General features: G+C 47.9%; 3 protein-coding genes and 1 pseudogene across 3 annotated transcripts in view; 3 read left to right on the forward strand and 1 right to left on the reverse strand.

Annotated features, from left to right (window-relative positions):
- LOC129500149 (uncharacterized) overlaps positions 1-6177 on the forward strand; it is a 55382-nt gene extending 49205 nt beyond the window's left edge. The window contains exon 3 of the mRNA XM_055310273.1: positions 6109-6177. Within this exon, the coding sequence (XP_055166248.1) occupies positions 6109-6125 (17 nt within the window). The 3' untranslated portion in view covers positions 6126-6177. The remainder of the gene's footprint in view (positions 1-6108) is intronic.
- A 106-nt stretch (positions 6178-6283) lies between these two features.
- On the reverse strand, positions 6284-9588 carry LOC129499736 (major allergen I polypeptide chain 2-like). The gene is made up of 3 exons (XM_055309603.1): positions 8610-9588; positions 8085-8266; positions 6284-6503 (listed from the first exon to the last, which is right to left on the reverse strand). The coding sequence occupies exons 1-3, from the start codon at positions 8668-8670 to the stop codon at positions 6417-6419; spliced, it is 330 nt and encodes a 109-aa protein (XP_055165578.1). The 5' UTR covers positions 8671-9588; the 3' UTR covers positions 6284-6416.
- A 2559-nt stretch (positions 9589-12147) lies between these two features.
- On the forward strand, positions 12148-13607 carry LOC129499737 (major allergen I polypeptide chain 1-like). Its single transcript, XM_055309604.1, has 3 exons — positions 12148-12227; positions 12362-12549; positions 13446-13607. The coding sequence occupies exons 1-3, from the start codon at positions 12167-12169 to the stop codon at positions 13473-13475; spliced, it is 279 nt and encodes a 92-aa protein (XP_055165579.1). The 5' UTR covers positions 12148-12166; the 3' UTR covers positions 13476-13607.
- Positions 13608-16917: 3310 nt separating this feature from the next.
- Positions 16918-17968, forward strand: LOC129500150 (glutaredoxin-3-like; annotated as a pseudogene).
- The last annotated feature ends 571 nt before the right edge of the window (positions 17969-18539 follow it).

An 18539-nucleotide genomic window follows, 5' to 3' on the forward strand; every position in this document is an offset into this window, starting at 1 on the left:
CCGTAGCAACTTCATACTAGACACATCTCTGGAGGCAAAGAGAACAAAAGGAAAAATGAACTACTGGGACTTCATTGAGATAAAAAGCGTCGGGGGATCCCTGGGTGGCTCAGCGGTTTAGCACCTGCCTTCAGCCCGGGGTGTGATCCTGAAGTCCCAGGATCAAGGCCCATGTTGGGCTCCTTGCATGGAGCCTGCTTCTCTCTCTGCCTGTGTATCTGCCTCTCTCTCTCTCTCTCTCTCTGTGTGTGTGTGTGTGTGTCTCATTAATAAATAAATAAATAAAATCTTTTAAAAAGAGAGAGAGATAAAAAGCTTCCACCTAGCAAAGGAAGCCGTCAACAAAACTATAAGACAACCTACAGAATAGGAAAAACTGTTTGCAAATGATATATCTGATAAGGGGCTAGTATCCAATATCTATAAAGAACTTATCAAACTCGATAGCCAAGAAACAAACAATCCAGTCATGAAATGGGCAGAAGACATGAACAGACTTTTTTCCAAAGAAGACAGGTGGCTAACAGACACATGAAAATATGCTCAACATCATTCATCATCAAGGAAATACAGATCAAAGCCTTGGTAAAATACCACCTCACACATGTCAGAATGGCAAAAATTAACAACACAGGAAACAACAGATATTGGTGAAGATGTGGAAAAAAGGGAACCATCTTACACTGTTGGTGGGTATGCAAACTGGTGCAGCCACTCTGGAAAAAAAAAATATGGAGGATCCTCAAAAGTTAAAAATAGAGCTACTCTGTGATCCAGCAATTGAACTACTAGGTATTTACCCAAAGGATATAAAAATACTGATTTGAAGGGATACATGCACTCTGATGTTTATAGCAGCATTATCAACAATAGCCAGATTATGGAAAGAGCCCCAAATGTCCATCAACTGATGAATGGATAAAGATGTGGTATATATATATATCCAATAAAATATTACTCAGCCATTGGGACACCTGGTTGGCTCAGAAGTTGAGCATCTGCCTTCGGCTTCAGCTCCTTGCATGGAGCCTGTTTCTCCCTCTGCCTATGTCTCTGCCTCTCTCTGTGTGTCTCTCATGAATAAATAAATAAGATCTTTTTTTTAATGTTTGACACATTTGTCTTTTTTTTTTAAAGATTTATTTCTTTATTTATGATAGACAGAGACAGAGAGAGAGAGAGAGAGGCAGAGACACAGGCAGAGAGAGAAGCAGGCTCCATGCCAGGAGCCCAACGTGGGACTCGATCCCAGGACTCCGGGATCGCACCCTGGGCCAAAGGCAGGTGCTAAACCGCTGAGCCACCCAGGGATCCCCTAAATAAGATATTTTTAAAAAATATTACTCAGTCATCAAAAAGAACAATATCTTACCATTTGCAATGATGTGGATGGGGCTAAAATGTCCTATGCTGAGCTAACATGTCCTATGCTAAGCTAAATAAGTCAGAGAAAGACAAATACCATAGGATTTCTCTCATACGTGGAATTTAAGAAACAATAGACGAATGTAGGGGGAGGGGGAAAAAAGAGAGGGAAGCAAACCATAAGACATTCTTTTTTTTTTTTAAGGTTTTATTTATTCATAGGGATGCAGAGACACAGGCAGAGGGAGAAGCAGGCTCCATGCAGAGAGCCTGATGTGGGACTCGATCCAGGGTCTCCAGATCACGCCCTAGGCTGCAGGTGGCGCTAAACCGCTGAGCCACCAGGGCTGCCCACCATAAGATGTTCTTAATGACAGAGAACAAATTGCAGGTTGGGGGAAAGTGGGTGGGTGGTGGGCTAAATGGGTGATGGGCATTAAGTAGGGCACTTGTTGTAATGAGCAGTGGGTGTTATATGTAAGTGATGAATCATTAAATTCTACACCTGAAACCAATTTTACCATATGTGTTAGCTAACTAGAATTTAAATAAAAACTTGAAATAAAAAAATAAGACCAAAATCATACTAAGTTTCTTTCCCCACCACAGTGGATAAAACATGAAATCAGTTAACAGGAGGAAAGCTGGAAAATACACAAATATACGGAGGTTAAACAACATGTTCCTGAACAACCAACAAGTCGAAAAATCAAATAGGAAATCAAGAAATATCTTGAAACAAAAGACTTCTAACTCTGGGAAATGAACTAGGGGTGGTGGAAGGGGAGGAGAGCGGGGGGTGGGGGTGAATGGGTGACGGGCACGGAGGGGGACACTTGACGGGATGAGCACTGGGTGTTATTCTGTATGTTGGTAAATTGAACACCAATAAAAATTAATTTATAAAAAAAATAAAAAAAACAAGTAAAAATAGAAGCAAAACGTTTCAAAATTTATGAGATCCTACAAAAGCAGTTCTAAGAAAGAATTTTATAGCAATTAATGTCATGTTAAAAAATAAGAAAGATTCCAAATGCACAAACTCACTTCACAACTCAAGGAGCTAGAAAAGGAAGAACAAAATAAATCCAAAGTTAGCAGAAGGAAGGAAATGACAAAGATCAAAGCAGAAATAAGTGAAATGCAGACCAGGAAATCAATAGAAAAGATTAATGAAGGGCAGCCCGGGTGGCCCAGCGGTTTAGCATCGTCTTCCGTCCAGGGCCTGATCCTGGAAACCCGGGACTGAGTCCCACATCAGGCTCCCTGCATGGAGCCTGCTTCTCCCTCTGCCTGTGTCTCTCTCTTTCTCTCTCTCTCTCTTTCTCTCATGAATAAATAAATAAAATGTTTTTACAAAAGATCAATGAAACTAAACACTGGATCTTTAAAAAATAAAATTGAGGGATCCCTGGGTGGCGCAGCGGTTTGGCGCCTGCCTTTGGCCCAGGGCGCGATCCTGGAGACCCGGGATCGAATCCCACATCGGGCTCCTGGTGCATGGAGCCTGCTTCTCCCTCTGCCTATGTCTCTGCCTCTCTCTCTCTCTCTCTCTCTCTCTCTCTCTGTGACTATCATAAATAAATTTAAAAAATTTTTTTAAAAATAAAAATAAAAAAAAATAAAAAATAAAATTGACAACCTCTAGCTAAACTAATTCAGAAAAAGAGAGAGAACTTAAAATCGGAATGAAAGAGGATATATTACAACTGACACCACAGGAATACAAAAGATCAAGACAAGTTCTATGAAAAACCATACACTAACAAACTGGAGAACCCAGATGAAAAGGATAAACTCCTAGAAACATGCAATCTACCAGGACTGAATTATGAAGAAATAGAACATGTGAACAGATCAAAAACAAGTAAGGAGGTTGAATCAGTAATTTAAAAAAATTCCCCAGGACCAGATGGTTTTGCTGATGAATTCTAACAAACATTTAAAGAATAATTAACTCCAATCCTTCTAAAACTGTTCAAAAAAATTGAAGAGGAAGCAGCATTCTCAATTTAATGTTATAAAGCCAGCATTATCTTGTTAACAAAACCAGATGAGGAAACTACTCAATTCAATAAAACTGCAGGACAGAAAGTGAACACACAGAAAACAAATGTGCTTCTATACACTAACAATAAAACAGCTGAAAAATAAATAATAAAGAAAACAGTCCCATTTACAATAACATCAAAAACAATGAAAAACTTGAAAATAAATTTAACCCAGGAGGTGAAAGATCCGTATACTGAAAACTATAAAATTTTGATGAAAGAAATTGAAGAAAACATGAACAAATCGAAAGACAGCCCATGTTCATAGACTGGAAGAATTAATACTGTTAAAATATCCATATTACCCAAAGCCATCTATAGATTCAACGCAATCTCTATCAAAATTCCAGTGGCATTTTCACAAAAATAGAAAAAATAATTCTAAAATGTGAAGCCACAAAAGACCCAAAGAGCCATAGCAATCCTGAGAATGAACAATAAAGCCAGGGGCATCATGCATTTCCATCTCAAACTATGTTAAAAACGACAGTAATCGAAATGGTATGGCATTGGCATGAAAACAGACACACAGACAACAGAACAGAATTGAAAGCCCAGAGGGGTGCCTGGTGGGTGGCTCTTTCAGTTAAGCATCTGCCTTCAGCTCAGGTCATGATTTCAGGGTTCTGGTGATCGAGTCCACACTGGGCTCCCTGCTCAGTGGGGAGTCTGCTTCTCCCTCTCCCTTTGCCCCTCCCCACTGCTCATGTGCTCTCTCTCTCTCTCTCTCTCATAAATACATACATACATACATACATATATACATACATAAATACATAAATCTTGAAAAAATAAAGCTCAGGAATATATCCTCATATATATGATCAACTAATATTTGACAAGGGAGCCAAGAATATACAATGGGGAAAAGATAGTCTCTTCAATAAATGATGCTGGGGCAGCCCTGGAGGCTCAGCGGTTTAGTGCCGCCTTCAGCCTGGGTCCTGATCCTGGAGACCAGGGATCGAGTCCCACGTGATAAATTGACACTAGAAATATCAACTATTCCCAAATCCATCTAAATTAATCTGTTCTGGGCAGCCCAGGTGGCTCAGCGGTTTAACGCCACCTGCAGCCCAGGGCCTGATCCTGGAGACCCAGGATTGAGTTCCCCGTCGGGCTCCCTGCAGGGAGCCTGCTTCTCCCTCTGCCTGTGTCTCTGCCTCTCTCTCTCCCTCTCTCTCTCTGTCTCTCATGAATAAATAAAATCTTAAAAGAAAAAAAATCTTTGTTCTGCAACATGAGAGGATTGATTTAAAGTTTATCCAAAAGAATACATTCTTGAATTGAAATCAAGCAAGAAAATTTAGAAAAATAAGAATTATGAGCAGGATCTTTCTCACTAGGTATTATAACGTGGGTATATATTTATGACTAATTGTCTAGTTTTAGTATAGAGATGGTCAGTGTGATGGAGAACATATAAATAGACTCAAAGATAGTTTAAGATATTATAGTGATGACTTACTGAATTATGGAGAAAGAACGGATTTTTAAATTTTATTTTATTTTATTTTATTTTATTTTATTTTTTATTTAACATAAGGATATGATTTAGCCTTTTATCAATTCAAATTTTATTTTGTATTTTGTATTTTGTATTTCTCAATAAAATTTTAGATCTTTAGTATGACCTGAGTGAACACTTAATATTAAGTCTAGCGGACTTGGTAGGTATAAAATCCAGATGTAAAATGAGCAAACAGGTGAATTAAAATGTTTAAGTTCAACTATTAGGCCAGAGAATAAGAGCTAGTACTCAAGCCTCTAGCCTGTTAGCATGTCCCAAGTTCAACACTCTGAATATGACCTTATTGTGGCCCAGGAAACTAAAGAGATGTCACCTGGGGCACCTGGGTGACTCAGTGGTTGAGCATCTGCCTTTGACTCAGGGCGTTATCCTGGGGTCCTGGGATCGAGTCCCGCCTCAGGCTCCCTGCAGGGAGCTTGCTTGCTTCTCCCTCTGCCTGTATCTCTGCCTCTCTGTGTGTGTCTCTCATGAATAAATAAATAAAATCTTAAAAAAATAAGAGAAGTCACCTGCTATGCTACTTCTTTTGTGAGCCATACTCACTGGAGCCCAACACTGCTCTAGTCTCTAGGAAATAAATAAAGGTAACCCCTAGTTCTTGCCTTGTAGCTTCATAAGTAGCCTACTAAATAAATATAATTGCCAATTTGATGCTCTTGGAAGTAGGCTCATGAACTTGGAAAAGGGTTCATGAACTTGCCACAGGTTACACATCCTACAAAGATTTAAGAGCCGGGCTCCCCATGGCAGCAGCATTCCCTCTGGGTTAGTTTCTTCCATCCACTCCCCTTCTCCCTTTCTCCTGAGCCAAGATTGTGTGGTGGTCCTGGTTCTACTAGCAGAACCCAAGAACAGCAGTGGAACAGGGTGTTCCTGCAGAAAGGTTGGCCTCCTCAGAAGACATCCTCCTAAGAAGCAGAAAAGGGTGGATGCCCCTGGGAGATGGGGAGGACTTGTGATAAGCCCATTCAGGTTATCGCTTGAGTCCACCCTTCAACAACCAGGGTAACATGTAAGGGGCTAGAGGCTCTACAACATGACAAATGCCAGAGTCAGCAATATGCCACGTGGACAACATTTCTATCCTTCCTGGGGTTACATAGATGTTATTTAATTCAATTGTCACACACAGTCCTCTTTTTTTTTTTTTTTTTTTTACAGATGAAAGAATAGCCTGAGAAAGATGAAACCACTCTTACCTGCTCCTGATTCAGCCTGACTCCCATCCCCATGTTCTCAATAACCACACAGGTCACCTCCCCTCGCCACGTCCCAGGACCTCCTGCCAAGCCTCACATGCTCTCCACTCAGCACACAGACACACGGCACACAGAGCTACACTGCAGTTATTTTATTACAGCCATCCTGCTAAAGATGAATTAGGCAAAGATAGGTGTCTGGATTCCAGCTTCAGGTATGAAGAAAGGAGCAGGAGGATGGAGCTCAGATCGGGCATTGGTGGCAAAGATTCATCTCCCCAAAGGGGCTATGTGGAAGGTCTCCTTCAATGAGTCCATTGCTTCATAGATGCATTTCTTGCTGGTGGTGATGGTAGTCTGGGAGAGAGGAAGATGAGGAGCGCATGGCAGAGCTGTCCATCCTCCCCGGGCCCCCCCCAGTCCTCATCCTCAGTGATTCAGCTCCAGCTCCAGCCAGGACCTCCGGCCCACAGACTGACTGCTGGAGAGGGAGCTGAAGTCAGAACAGGATAAAGGATGAAGATGACTCCCAGGTCACCCACACACAGGTGTCAGGAGGGAGTCTGAACAACCAGCCAGGAAAGCAGAGATCAGAAGATTCTGAAGGGTGTGATGGAGGCTGGGCCTGTGCGAGGAGCAAGGTGGCTGAGTCTGGGTCCACGTGATGTCTCCTGCACCTGAGACCCACCTGTCAGGTGTATGGCACATATGGAATGTGGATGTGTGTGTGTTGTAAACAATCTCATGTGCCTGTGGCACATTAATGCAAGAAATTCCACTTCTTCATAACCTCTCATCTTGCAGAATCAGCCCTTGTGGGAAAACAGAGTAAGAGACAGATTAACTAAAATCTACATAACTAGGGCGCCCTGGTGGCTCAGTTGGTTAAGCAGCTGCCTTTGGCTGGGATCATGATCCCAGGGTCCTGGCATAGAGCCCTACATCAGACCTCTGCTCAGCAGGGAGCCTGCTTCTCCCTCTCCTCTCCATTTGTACACACACACTCACTCTCAAATAAATAAATCAAATCTTTAAAAAATATATATACATAGGGCAGCCCGGGTGGCTCAGCGGCTTAGCGCCACCTTCAGCCCAGGGCGTGATCCTGGAGACCTGGGATCGAGTCCCACGTCGGGCTCCCTGCATGGAGCCTGCTTCTCCCTCTACCTATGTCTCTGCCTCTCTCTCCCTCTCTGTGCTTCTCATTAATAAATAAATACAATTAATATATATATACATAACTGTGCAACAAGAACAATAACAGAAAAAGAGAGTTCATCAGGAAATACACTGATCAGCCCTGGGGAGCAGATATGTGTAGCTAGAGGCTGCCTTAGGAGCTCCAGGCGCCAAAATAACGGAGTGCAACTTCTGGCTTTAAGCACTGAGATGATAGAGATGGGAAGTAAGACTCGGAGCCAGAGAACAGCCATCAAGGTGGGGGCTAAAACAGGCCAAAACCCAGAAGCCTTACGAGTCCAAGGAGACCCTTCCCGAGAAGGCGGTCTAAGGGCAGGTGATCAGTTTCAATATTCCTAAAATAGAACTGACACGACCCCTCCATGCGCAGGAGCTGAATTTAGGACTTTTTCTTTTCTCCCAAAGGTTAAAATTCTACTCCTGCAAGGCGGTCTCCCCTAAACTAGAAAAAAAAATTTGCAAGGGTCAACACACTTTCTATGTTGCACTGATGTCCATCCAGCTGTGTATAAATTGGCACAAAAGGGACATGTGTGGTAGAAGGATAGGTTGGATGTGCGTGTGGCAGGTGGCTGCGTATTATATATGCCGTAGGGTGGAGGAAAGGCTTATGTGCTTGATTGTCTGTAGCTCTTACTGTCGTGTAGCCCCTGACTGCTATGTCTATTCCATGTGCCATCTGTCAACAGGCTGCATGTGTGTCCTCAGGGTGGGGGTGGGGGAAGGATAGTAAGTTACCATGACAATCAAATCCAATATCTTGGCATCGAGTCCCTTCTCATTGTAGCAGTCCTGGATTTTTCCTATGGCTGCTTTTTCTGCTTCAGTAGCATTGGCTAGTCTAAGGGCCTTGTTCAGCGGAAACTCCTTTCCAATGGCCAAAGTGCCAAAGACCGAATAGAAAAGGGGGCAGGCTTTCGCTAGAGACAAACAGAAAACAACTTAAATCACCAGGGTAGGAGACTCCTGTTTCCCCACCACCTGAAAGTAATTCACGTATCCAGGCTCTTCTGACTCCCACAGAAACCCCCCCACTCCCAGGGCTGCTTACATCCCAGACAGAAAACATTTTCTATGAGCACTCTCAGCAGAAGGGAACGGAGAGGGGTCCCTGGCTGCTGCCTCCAGGCATAGCAGCCTGCCCGCTTCCGACCTTCAGCTAAGCCCCACCACCCCCAACAAACCATCCCCTACTGTGTGCACAACTAATGATCCCTCCACCTCCAAACCTCTTCCTCCATTCAGTCACTGAAAACCTCTCACCCATTTCGATGCCCAGGTCTTGGGTCACCAGCAAGGTCAGCACGAGGAGTGTCCCCTTCATAGTGTCAACTGCCAGAATGCTCCGCTCAGGGCAGGATTTCTGCTGTTTTATGAACTACTAGCTCCCTGAGCCCAGCCCACATCCCTCCTAGGAACTCCAAAGGCCTGTGGGCAGGGACCTGGCACATGTCGCTACCTCAGTCCTTGGGCTAAAAGCCTCTTGGAGAGGATATGGTTTTTCCTTTGCCAAAGACCAAGAGGAGCTGACATGTCTAAGTGTTTCCATCCTGAACCAACTGCTCTGTCATCCCAGCCCCAACTGTGACCCTTGTTTCCTGCTACTCCTTCCCCCAACCCATCCTGGCTCCAAATGCAGCACTCTCCCAGAATGTGCAGATGAAAATCACAGGAGGGTTCACAAGCCTAAGTTTAAGTCCTGGAGTTAAGTATGGGGTGCTGAGCCCAACTAGAGCCTCTTGAGCACCTTAACTCTGCAGTCTCTAGATCAAGCCCCAAGGATGGGTGGACACCATCCTTGGGCTCTGCAGCACTCCCTACTAGGGAAGTCTCAGAACTCCTGGCCAGGAGGGCTTCCTCCAGGGCTGACTCCAATTTAGGATCATGTTACCTGCTTCCCTCTCACCCTTAAAAGAGTCCTGGGCCTCTTCTTAACTCCCAGTGGGTCCAGCCTTGGCCCTGTCTTGCCCTCTTCCATCAGTGAACCTGGTCCCAAGAGGAGCTTGGGCTTAATAGCCCATCCAGAAATATCAGTGAGGAGTTGTGGAGCTCTACAGTTTGTCTCCCATGTCCACTGTGAGCTGGAGCTCTGTAGACCAGCGTGCTAGGTCAACCAGAGATGGCAGCCAGTCTGCTTAAACCCTCTTGAGTTAAACTCAACCTTCTTCTACTCTAGAAGAGTAGTTTACGGGCACAAAGAAGATGAGATAGTCCATGAAAATTCTAGAAGGAAGCTCCCAGTGGCCAAATCTGGAACAGTATAAGCAACAAAAGAAATAATATAGTATTGGAGGATAATCCAAAGTAAAAAGATTCTGTAAGTCCATACTGATATAAATAAATAATTTACTAAATAAACAGATGAAGAGAGAAGAGACATATTCCTCACAGGAACATTCCAAATAATGCACTCTCCCTTCAAGAGGTGGAGCTTATTGCCCTGCCCTCCTGGGGAGTGGCTGCACTTAGCAGCTCATTTCCAAAGAGTAGGGAAAGGGGAAAACCATGCAGAAACCTAGCAAACCCAACATTATTCAAATGATCAAGGCTAATATAACCAGTGGTAAGACCTATTGATGTCATGTATGCCACAATGTGATGTGACACCTCTTTAGTGTCTCCCCCCAAAACCAAGGTCTGAACCCTAATCTAATTTAGAAGAAAAACAGCAGGCAAAATCAGCTTGATGGACATTCTACAGTACCTGGCCAGCCTTCAAGACAATCAAGGCCACGACAAACACGGAAAGACTGACAACTTCAGAAGAAACCTCACAATCAATGCAGTGTGTTTACGATGTGAATTAGCTTCTAGAACACACGGAGGGCATTAAAGGACAAACGGTGGAATCCAAATAAAGATTGGAGTTGAGTTAGTAGTAGTGTGCCAGTGTCAATATCTTGGTTTTGACAAATCTTTTCAACTTTTCTGTGAGTCTAGAATTACCCCAAATAAAAAATATTTTTAAAAAGCCTCATTGCATACGCTGCAAGGCCTTGTCCAGAAGGTTCCCCTTGACCTCAGCAAATATCCCCACATTCGGAGATACCTCAGATAGTTTTATGGCACCCAGTGGGGCTGGATGGACATCAGCGTGCTGTGCTACTCCAGCCCTCCAAACTCTGGCTTCCTCCTCTCACATCATCTCACAGAGCTGAGGAGGACTTGAAGGAAGTCCCAGTGAAGGACAGCAGACATACAACCCTTGCCCGTCCCACACACTGAAATTCCGTTCCAGTAGAGAAAGAGCAAGTGTCCAATCTGGGGCATGTGGTGCTCATCTTCCCGGGCTGATAGGTGCCTCGGAACCTCTGAAGGACATCTGCCATAACCAGAGCCTCTCATGAGATGACCTTCATAGGTACGGCCTCTGGGCATCATGACTGGAGTCGCTCCCTGATAACCGCCTGACAGCTAGAGCTCAGGACTGGGTGCCTCTTAGCCAAGAGCAGTTACCGGATGTGAATCCTGTTTGGCATAGGGCTCCAACTGGGGTGATATGACTTTTATCTTACCTTCAGCTCTGGGTTTCAGCAAACCCTATCCTGGCACAGATGATTCAGAGAAAAGGCCAGACAGGGGCCTCCAGCGAGTAAGCGTAAGTAAAAATGTTCTTGGTTACCACCTCCTCAGGAATGGGATAGTCCTTTTGTTCATCTAACAAACCTTTGTGAAGCACCTGCTATGTGTCCTCATCCGGGGGAGGTGGCAGTGCACCCAGCGGAGCCCTTGCCCTCTGGGAGTTCAGTATGCATCTGAGAGGGAGTGGAAGACCACCAGTGAATGACAAGGAGAGCTATGGAGGGCCATGAAGTGGGGGAGAACTGTGAGTGCTGTGGGGGAAGGGGGGGCTCTGACCTAAGGGGTCAAGCAGGTGGGACAGTCTTTCTGATAAGGTGACATCTGAAGAGACCTGAGCAATTAGGTCATGAATCGTGTACTTGGAGGAAGAACATTCCAGGCAGCGGGGACAGCTCGTGCAAAGGCCCTGCTGCACACACACAACTGGAACACAAAGCCCTTGACCCCTGGCCCAGTCAAGAAGTGGAAAGGAGACCAGTGAGGGAGGAGAGAATGGGAAGAATTCGGAGGCAGCAGGCTTTTGGTAGGGCCCTGGCTGCACGAAGCACGAGGGCTTGTGGGCCACAGAAACGGCTTGGGCTTTCCTCAGACTCCATCTGTGGAGAGGGAATTGCGTGAACGGTACAGAGAAACTCAAAAGAAGACACTGGTTAGGGAAAAATGACCTTTCTGAGCCAGACTGATGTGCTGTCCAAGTGACCAGGTGCCAGGACTTGGTCAACAGATAAGTAGAACCTCTGGGCTAGCACACAGGGGAGGATTCAGGGCTCCAGAAACAGATTCAAAGGACTGGTTCAAGGGAGGCCACTTGAGCAGGTCAAGGACAGAGATTTTGATACAGGCATGGCAGGGGCCACCAGGGAGTGGCTTTCCTTTGGCATCTACTAGCTGTGACATGAGCCAAGCATTGGGTGTCCTGAAAAATCCCTACGTTGAGACCAAACACCATCCTCCAGGTCATGGGTCAGGAGAGGCTGACACTGGCCCTGATTTGGGAGACTCTCCGCCCCCTTTCCCCGTCAAGCCAGGAAATTTCAGTTCTGAAGCTTCTGGACAGAGCCCTGGAGGTGGGGAAGGCCAAGTTAGTGCCTCCTGTTGACTGGGGGCCTCAGGGCCTCGTGGGCACACGCAGCTCCGCCCTCCCCCGAGCCTGGCAGGTGTCCTGGAAAGGCCGCGCCCCTCCCGCCCCGGGCGGCAGCTATAAGGCGTCGCGGCTCCCAGCACCTGCCACCTGCACCATGAAGCGGGTCGGGGCGCTGCTGCTTCTCGGGGCTGCCCTGCTCCTGGCCTCGGGCGGAGGTGGGCGGCGGCCGGGCCCTGGGCTTCTGGCCGTCCTGTCGTCCTGTCGGGCAGTTGGGAGTAGGCGGGGAAGGGGAAGGGCAGATCGGCCACGAGGGTCCTTGTGGGAGCGGCAGCCTCTCGCTCTGTTCCAGACTGTAAAATCTGCTCAGCCGTGCGGGACGATGTGAACCTGTTCCTGACGGGCTCCACTGAGGACTACGTGGACAACGTGGCGCGGTACCAGAGCAGCCCTGTGATACTGGAAAATGCGAAACTGCTGAAGGAGTGCCTTGATGGGAAAATGACAGAAGACGACAAGCAGAATGCCCTTTCGGTGCTGGTGGGTTGGCTGTGTCCGCGCCTCTGGCGCCTGTCTGGGCCTCCCTGGGGCCGGGGGTGGGGGGGTGGGGGACATCTCTCTTCTCCACCGCAGCCCTCCCCGGGAATTCAAGAGGAGAAAGACCTCATGGATGGGCAAGTAGGGGGGATGGGGTGGGGAAGACTCAGCCCAGCCCTTGAGCCCTCGGGCTGGCCCTGGCCCTCCTGCGTCCTTGGCCTCACCTGGCCTCGCTCTCAGGCCCTCAGCTCCGGCCTCCCTGACTCCAGCCTCTGCAGCACATGAGCCTGGATCTTCTTGGGTTCCCTTACCTTAACTTCCCTATTCCATCCCCCCCAAGACCCCCATTTGTCTTCGTGCCCTCAGTCCTGGAGAGCCATTCTGTGCCTCACATGCCAGGAGGGGGGGAGGGCGGAGGGGGGCAGAGGGGAGGGGAGAAGGCAGCTTCCAAAAGCCCCCCTCTGGCCCTTCCCAGGCCTGCAATGCCCCGAGTGGAAAAGCACGGTGCCCCCTCCCTGTCCTGTCCCACGAGTGGGAACAAGCTACTGCTTCGGCAGCAAGCGTCCACGGGGCAGCCCGAGACTCCCAGGCGCCCGCAGGTGCAACGGAGCCCGCCAGGACCTTCTCAGCACCTCTCTATCCCGCCCCAGGACGCCCCCACCCCACCACGGTGACCCCCCTTCTTCACTCTGCTCCACTGGACGAAGCTTCTAGGCCCACCCTGGGACTCTCTCGTGGTGCGGGAGATTGGGAGGAATGTACCTTTGCCTGCTCAGATCCAGAAGCGCCCCTGCAAACAGGCCTGCAGGCCCCTCCCCACGGCGTGTCCGGCCAGCACGGCAGAGCCGCATGTGTCACACCCGCAGGCCTCACCAGGTGTCCCGACCTTCTCTTTGCAGGATAAAATATACGCAAGTAACTTGTGTTGACGGAGCCATGTGTGCCGCGGGGGGCCCCCAAGGAAGTCACTTAACTGATCACCGGCTAAGTCATCTCAGCAGCCTGCCACATCCGGTGTCTGACTAGATGATTCCAGCAATAAAAGCCTTGCAATCCAGGGACAGCTGCTTGCTCCTTGGGCTGGTCTTGGGCCGGACGGAGGGGGTCCCAGTGCGGCTGGGTGTCCACACGGTCCCACGTTCTTCCCACACTGACTCCCCCGGGGAGGGGTGATGACCTTTAGGACAGCCAGAGCAGCGGGGGCCCCTCGGTCATGGGCAGTACCCACCAGGTGTTGAGTAACATCTGGGAGCTCACAAGCGAGGGCCCTGGGGCTCAGAGAGGTCACTACCTGCCAGAGGTGACCCTGCTTGCAGGCGACAGAACCTGCTGGTCCCACACCCCTACTGCCCACCCCCTGCGGGACTCAGGCTCGCTGGGATTCAGGTTCAGCCAATGCCCCGCAAGCCTGGGCATAGAACAGCCTTCCTCTGGGCCTCTGATTCCCACCTATGAAACAGAAAGGCGTCCTCTGTCCAGGGCCTCTTTGGGGGGGCGGGGGGCAAATCATGGGAGGCGGCCCCGGTCCTAAGCACCCGACCCGAGAGAGAAAACCAAGGGTCCAAGTGCAAGTGCTGAACCTGGTGGCCTCGCGCGCAGATCGGCCCCTGGATTTAGCCGCCTCGCCCTCTACCGCTCAGGGGGGCGGCGGGGTCCTGGAGCCGCAGGACCCCCCCGGGCTCGGCTCCACGCCATGGTTCTGGAGCCTTCGCGGGCCCTGTGCCCCGCCGTGTCCCCTGGCCCTGACCCCGGCGTCCTCTCCTGCGGCCCCACCGCCCGGCGCTCCCCCAAAGTGTCCGCTGAGCTCACACCGCAGGCCGCCCCCCAGGAGGGGTAGCTCTGCGGCCCTCGGGGTGAGGCCCCCACGGGGCGCCCCCGCTCTGGAGCACACCCTGGGGGACGCAGAGGAAGGCCACCCTGCCCACTGTGAGCGCGGGGCCCACCCTCTGCCCCCCGGGGTGGCTGGGGGCTGCTCCCGAGGTGGGAAACTGCCCCGTGATGGCAAGTGGCGGCCGTGGGACGTGAGCAGGCGGGGGCAGAGACCCCTCTCGTGGCCTGGCACATGTGACCCCGGGGCTCCGCACCCCCTCTGCATACTGAAAGGAGAGCCGGCCCCGCGGGGATGAGGGGGGTGGGGGTGTCTCCCAGTGTCGCCCCGGCCCGCAGCAAGTGCAGGGAGCCAGGGGTGCCCCGGCCGGGGTGAGGAGTCGGGGATGGGCATCTCGCTGTCACGGAGCCAACCAGTGTCCCCACTGCTGCTCAGCTCCCGGGGGCTCCCGGCACCCTCCCCTCACTGCCTTCCCCCGCCTCTCTGCCTCTCTCTCTCTCTCATTCTCATGAATAAGTAAATAAAATCTTTTAAAAAATAAAAAAAATAATTATGAGTAAGAACTTACTAATGCCATTTTATTTTTTAAAATTAATTTATTTTAGAGCACATGAGTGTGCAGGTGGGGGGAAGGGCAGAGGGAGGCAGACTCCCCGCTGTGTGTGGAGCCCGATGCGCGGGGCTCCAGCTCAGGACCCAGGAGACCACGGCTTCTGCTGAAACCGAGTCAGACGCTTAACCGCCTGAGCCAGGCACCCCCTTATTAGTTGCTCTTGTCTATTTTGTAGTTCTTCATTCCCTTCTTCTTCCTCTTTTGCTGTCTTCCTATGTGAACTGATTTTCCACAGTGGTGTGCTTTGATCCTTTCTCTTTTTCATTTGTGTAATTTCTGTAGGTTTTTGATTTGTGGTTCCCATGAGGCTTAGGTAAAACTTCTTAATGACAAGTCTATTTTAAACTGATAACAACTTAATTTTGATCATGCATGAAACTCTATCCTTTTATTCCCCTCCATTTTTTAAATTTATTTATTTATTTATTTATTTATTTATTTATTTATTTATGATAGTCACACAGAGAGAGAGAGAGAGAGAGAGGCAGAGACACAGGCAGAGGGAGAAGCAGGCTCCATGCACCGGGAGCCCGACGTGGGATTCGATCCCGGGTCTCCAGGATTGCGCCCTGGGCCAAAGGCAGGCGCCAAACCGCTGCGCCACCCAGGGATCCCTATTCCCCTCCATTTTTTTTAAAAAAGATTTTATTTATTTATTCATAGACACAGAGAGAAAGAGGCAGAGACACAGGCAGAGGGAGAAGCAGGCTCCATGCAGGGAGCCTGACGTGGGACTTGATCCCGGGACTCCAGGATTACACCTTGGGCCCAAGGCAGCACTAAACTGTTGAGCCACCCAGGCTGCCCTTCTTCATTCCTTCTACCCGTAACCACATACAAACCAACCACATCTGGATTTTTTCCAAACAATTTTTTTATCCTCAATCTTTCTTAACCCTATGGAACAAAAAGTTGCCACTGAGGAGGGCCCAGTATAGGGGCTGTTTTCGACTCCCTCTCCCTCAATATCAAAGTATATTTTATTATTATTTTTAGAGATTTTATTTATTCATTCATGAGAGACACACAGAGAGAGGCAGAGACACAGGCAGAGGGAGAAGCAGGCTCAAGCAGGGAGCCCGACGTGGGACTGGAAGCTGGGGCTCCAGGAACATGCCCTGAGCTGAAGGCAGATGCTCAACCGCTGAGCCACCCAGGCATCCCTCAACGTGATATTTAAAGTCCCATCCAGAGCAATCAGGCAAGAAAAAGAAATAATAGGCATCCAAACAAGAAAGAAGTAAAACTGCTATTTGCGGATGACATATTAATAGAGAACCTTATACATCCCACCAAAACAGAACTAACCAACAAGTTCAGTAAAGTAGCAGGATACAAAAGAAATGTACAAAATGTGTTGTGTTTCTACATACTAATAAACTATCAGAAAGAGAAATTAAGAAATCCACTCATAACTGTATCAAAAGGAGTAAGATACCTAGGAATAAATTTAACCAACGTAACAAAAGACCTGCCCACTGATGTAAAAGAAATAGAAGAGGGATCCCTGGGTGGCACAGCGGTTTGGCGCCTGCCTTTGGCCCAGGGCGCGATCCTGGAGACCCGGGATCGAATCCCACATCGGGCTCCCGGTGCATGGAGCCTGCTTCTCCCTCTGCCTGTGTCTCTGCCTCTCTCTCTCTCTCTCTCTCTCTCTCTGTGTGACTATCATAAATAAATAAAAATTAAAAAAAAGAAATAGAAGAAAACAGGGGCTCCTGGGTGGCTTAGTGGTTGAGTATCTGCCTTCAGCTCAGGGTGTGACCCCGGGGTCCTGGGATCGAGTCCCGCATCGGGCTCCCTGCATGGAGCCTGCTTCTCCCTCTGCCTGTGTCTCAGCCTCTCTCTCTCTCTGTGTCTCTCATGAATAAATAAATAAAACCTTAAAAAAAAGAAATTGAAGAAAACACAAATAAATGGAAAGACACCCATGCTCGTGGTTCAGAAGAATATTGTTAATATGTCCATACCACCCAAAGCCGTCTATAAATTTACTCCCGGTCTGGTGGCAGCAGCCTGCACTCGGGCTACTGAGGCAACAGGGGTCACGGTGGAGGTTGGCTTGGCCACACACTTTGAGGAGCTGCTGCACCTCAGAGCCAAGTCCCTCCTTGTGCTTTATTTTTAGGCACCATAGACCCCAGAGTGTACCCAGATGAGCAACTTAATGGCAGAGTGAGCCAAAGAACACCCCCAAGTGTCGTCTATAAAGCTGGAACCTAAAGCTGTTCCTGACATATCTAAAAGGTATGAAATGAGTTCCCACTTTTCTGTTTTTCAAGAATTCTCAGAAAACTGACCGATTAGATGATGCACACACGCTAGAGTTGATCCAAAAAGTTCAGGGACATGCCTCTAGGTGGTTCCTTTCCACCTAGCGGTAGGAAGCGTCCTAAAGATGTCAACCAAGCCTGAAGAAATTCACCCAGGCTGCTCCCTGCAGGTTGTTCACGACAGGAACTCTTCAGGAACCATGTGGCGGGTTCAGCAAGCAGATGGCAGACATTCTTAACGAACACAATTTTTGGTTTAGCAGGTTTGATATCCTCTCAGGTGAAGAAGTTCATCAGGTCCTCAAAACTTACTCCAATTGGCCCATCTATTCCCAGCTCTGTTTCTGGAGAGCTCAGAGGAGGGCTTGACTGAATTAAGGATCCAGAAACCTCTGAAAAACTAGACACAATTTGCCTCCACGCTCCCAAATTGGAGGAAAGATCCAAAGTACTGACAAATAAAGCTTCTGTAATGAAATGTAGTGAAAAACAACAGAAAGCAAAATGTCCATTCAGCTAACAAATTCCAGAAATACTAAATAGTACCAGTGTTGACTATGAGACATTTGATATATTAGAGAATAAGAATTTCGATAACAATTAAAAACTCACTCAAATCGGCCAACATACCCTCAGCTGTACGTGGAAGGGGAGCTTGTTGGATGAGTGCGTATCATTAAGAAACTGAAAGAAAATTACAGTTCATGACTTAGTGGATCAGTGGTAGAAAAATGCTTCTTACCCAGTTACAGTTTGCGTAGTTTCCAAAAGTTGCGCTAAATAAATGTATGTTATTTTTTTTCTCCAAAACCAGAATACGACAAACATCTCCAAATTCAATGTAGTTAGTAATGAAATCCTAATCCCTATCAAAATTCCAATGGCATGTTTCACAAAAATAGATAAAGCAATCCAAAAATTCATACGGAAGCACAAGAGATTGAATAGCCAAGGCAATCCTGAGAAAGAACAAGGCTGGAGGAACCACACTTCCTGATTTCAAACTATACTACAAAGCTGTAGGGATCAACACAGCATGGCACTGGCAGAGAGACAGACACCTAGATCAATGGAACGGAATCCAAGGCCCAGAAGGAAACCCGTGCGTGTACAGTCATTACTAATATTTGACAAAGGAGCCACAAACACTCAATGGGGAAAAGATAGGCTCTTCAATAAATAGTCTTGGGAAAACTGGATATTTATATGCAAAACAATGAAATCGGGTGCCTGTCTTCTACCACTCACAAAAATTAACTCAAAATGGATTAAAGACTTG

The sequence above is a fragment of the Nyctereutes procyonoides genome, unplaced genomic scaffold (genome assembly GCF_905146905.1).
Source record: "Nyctereutes procyonoides isolate TBG_1078 unplaced genomic scaffold, NYPRO_anot_genome, whole genome shotgun sequence".
NCBI lineage: Eukaryota > Metazoa > Chordata > Mammalia > Carnivora > Canidae > Nyctereutes > Nyctereutes procyonoides.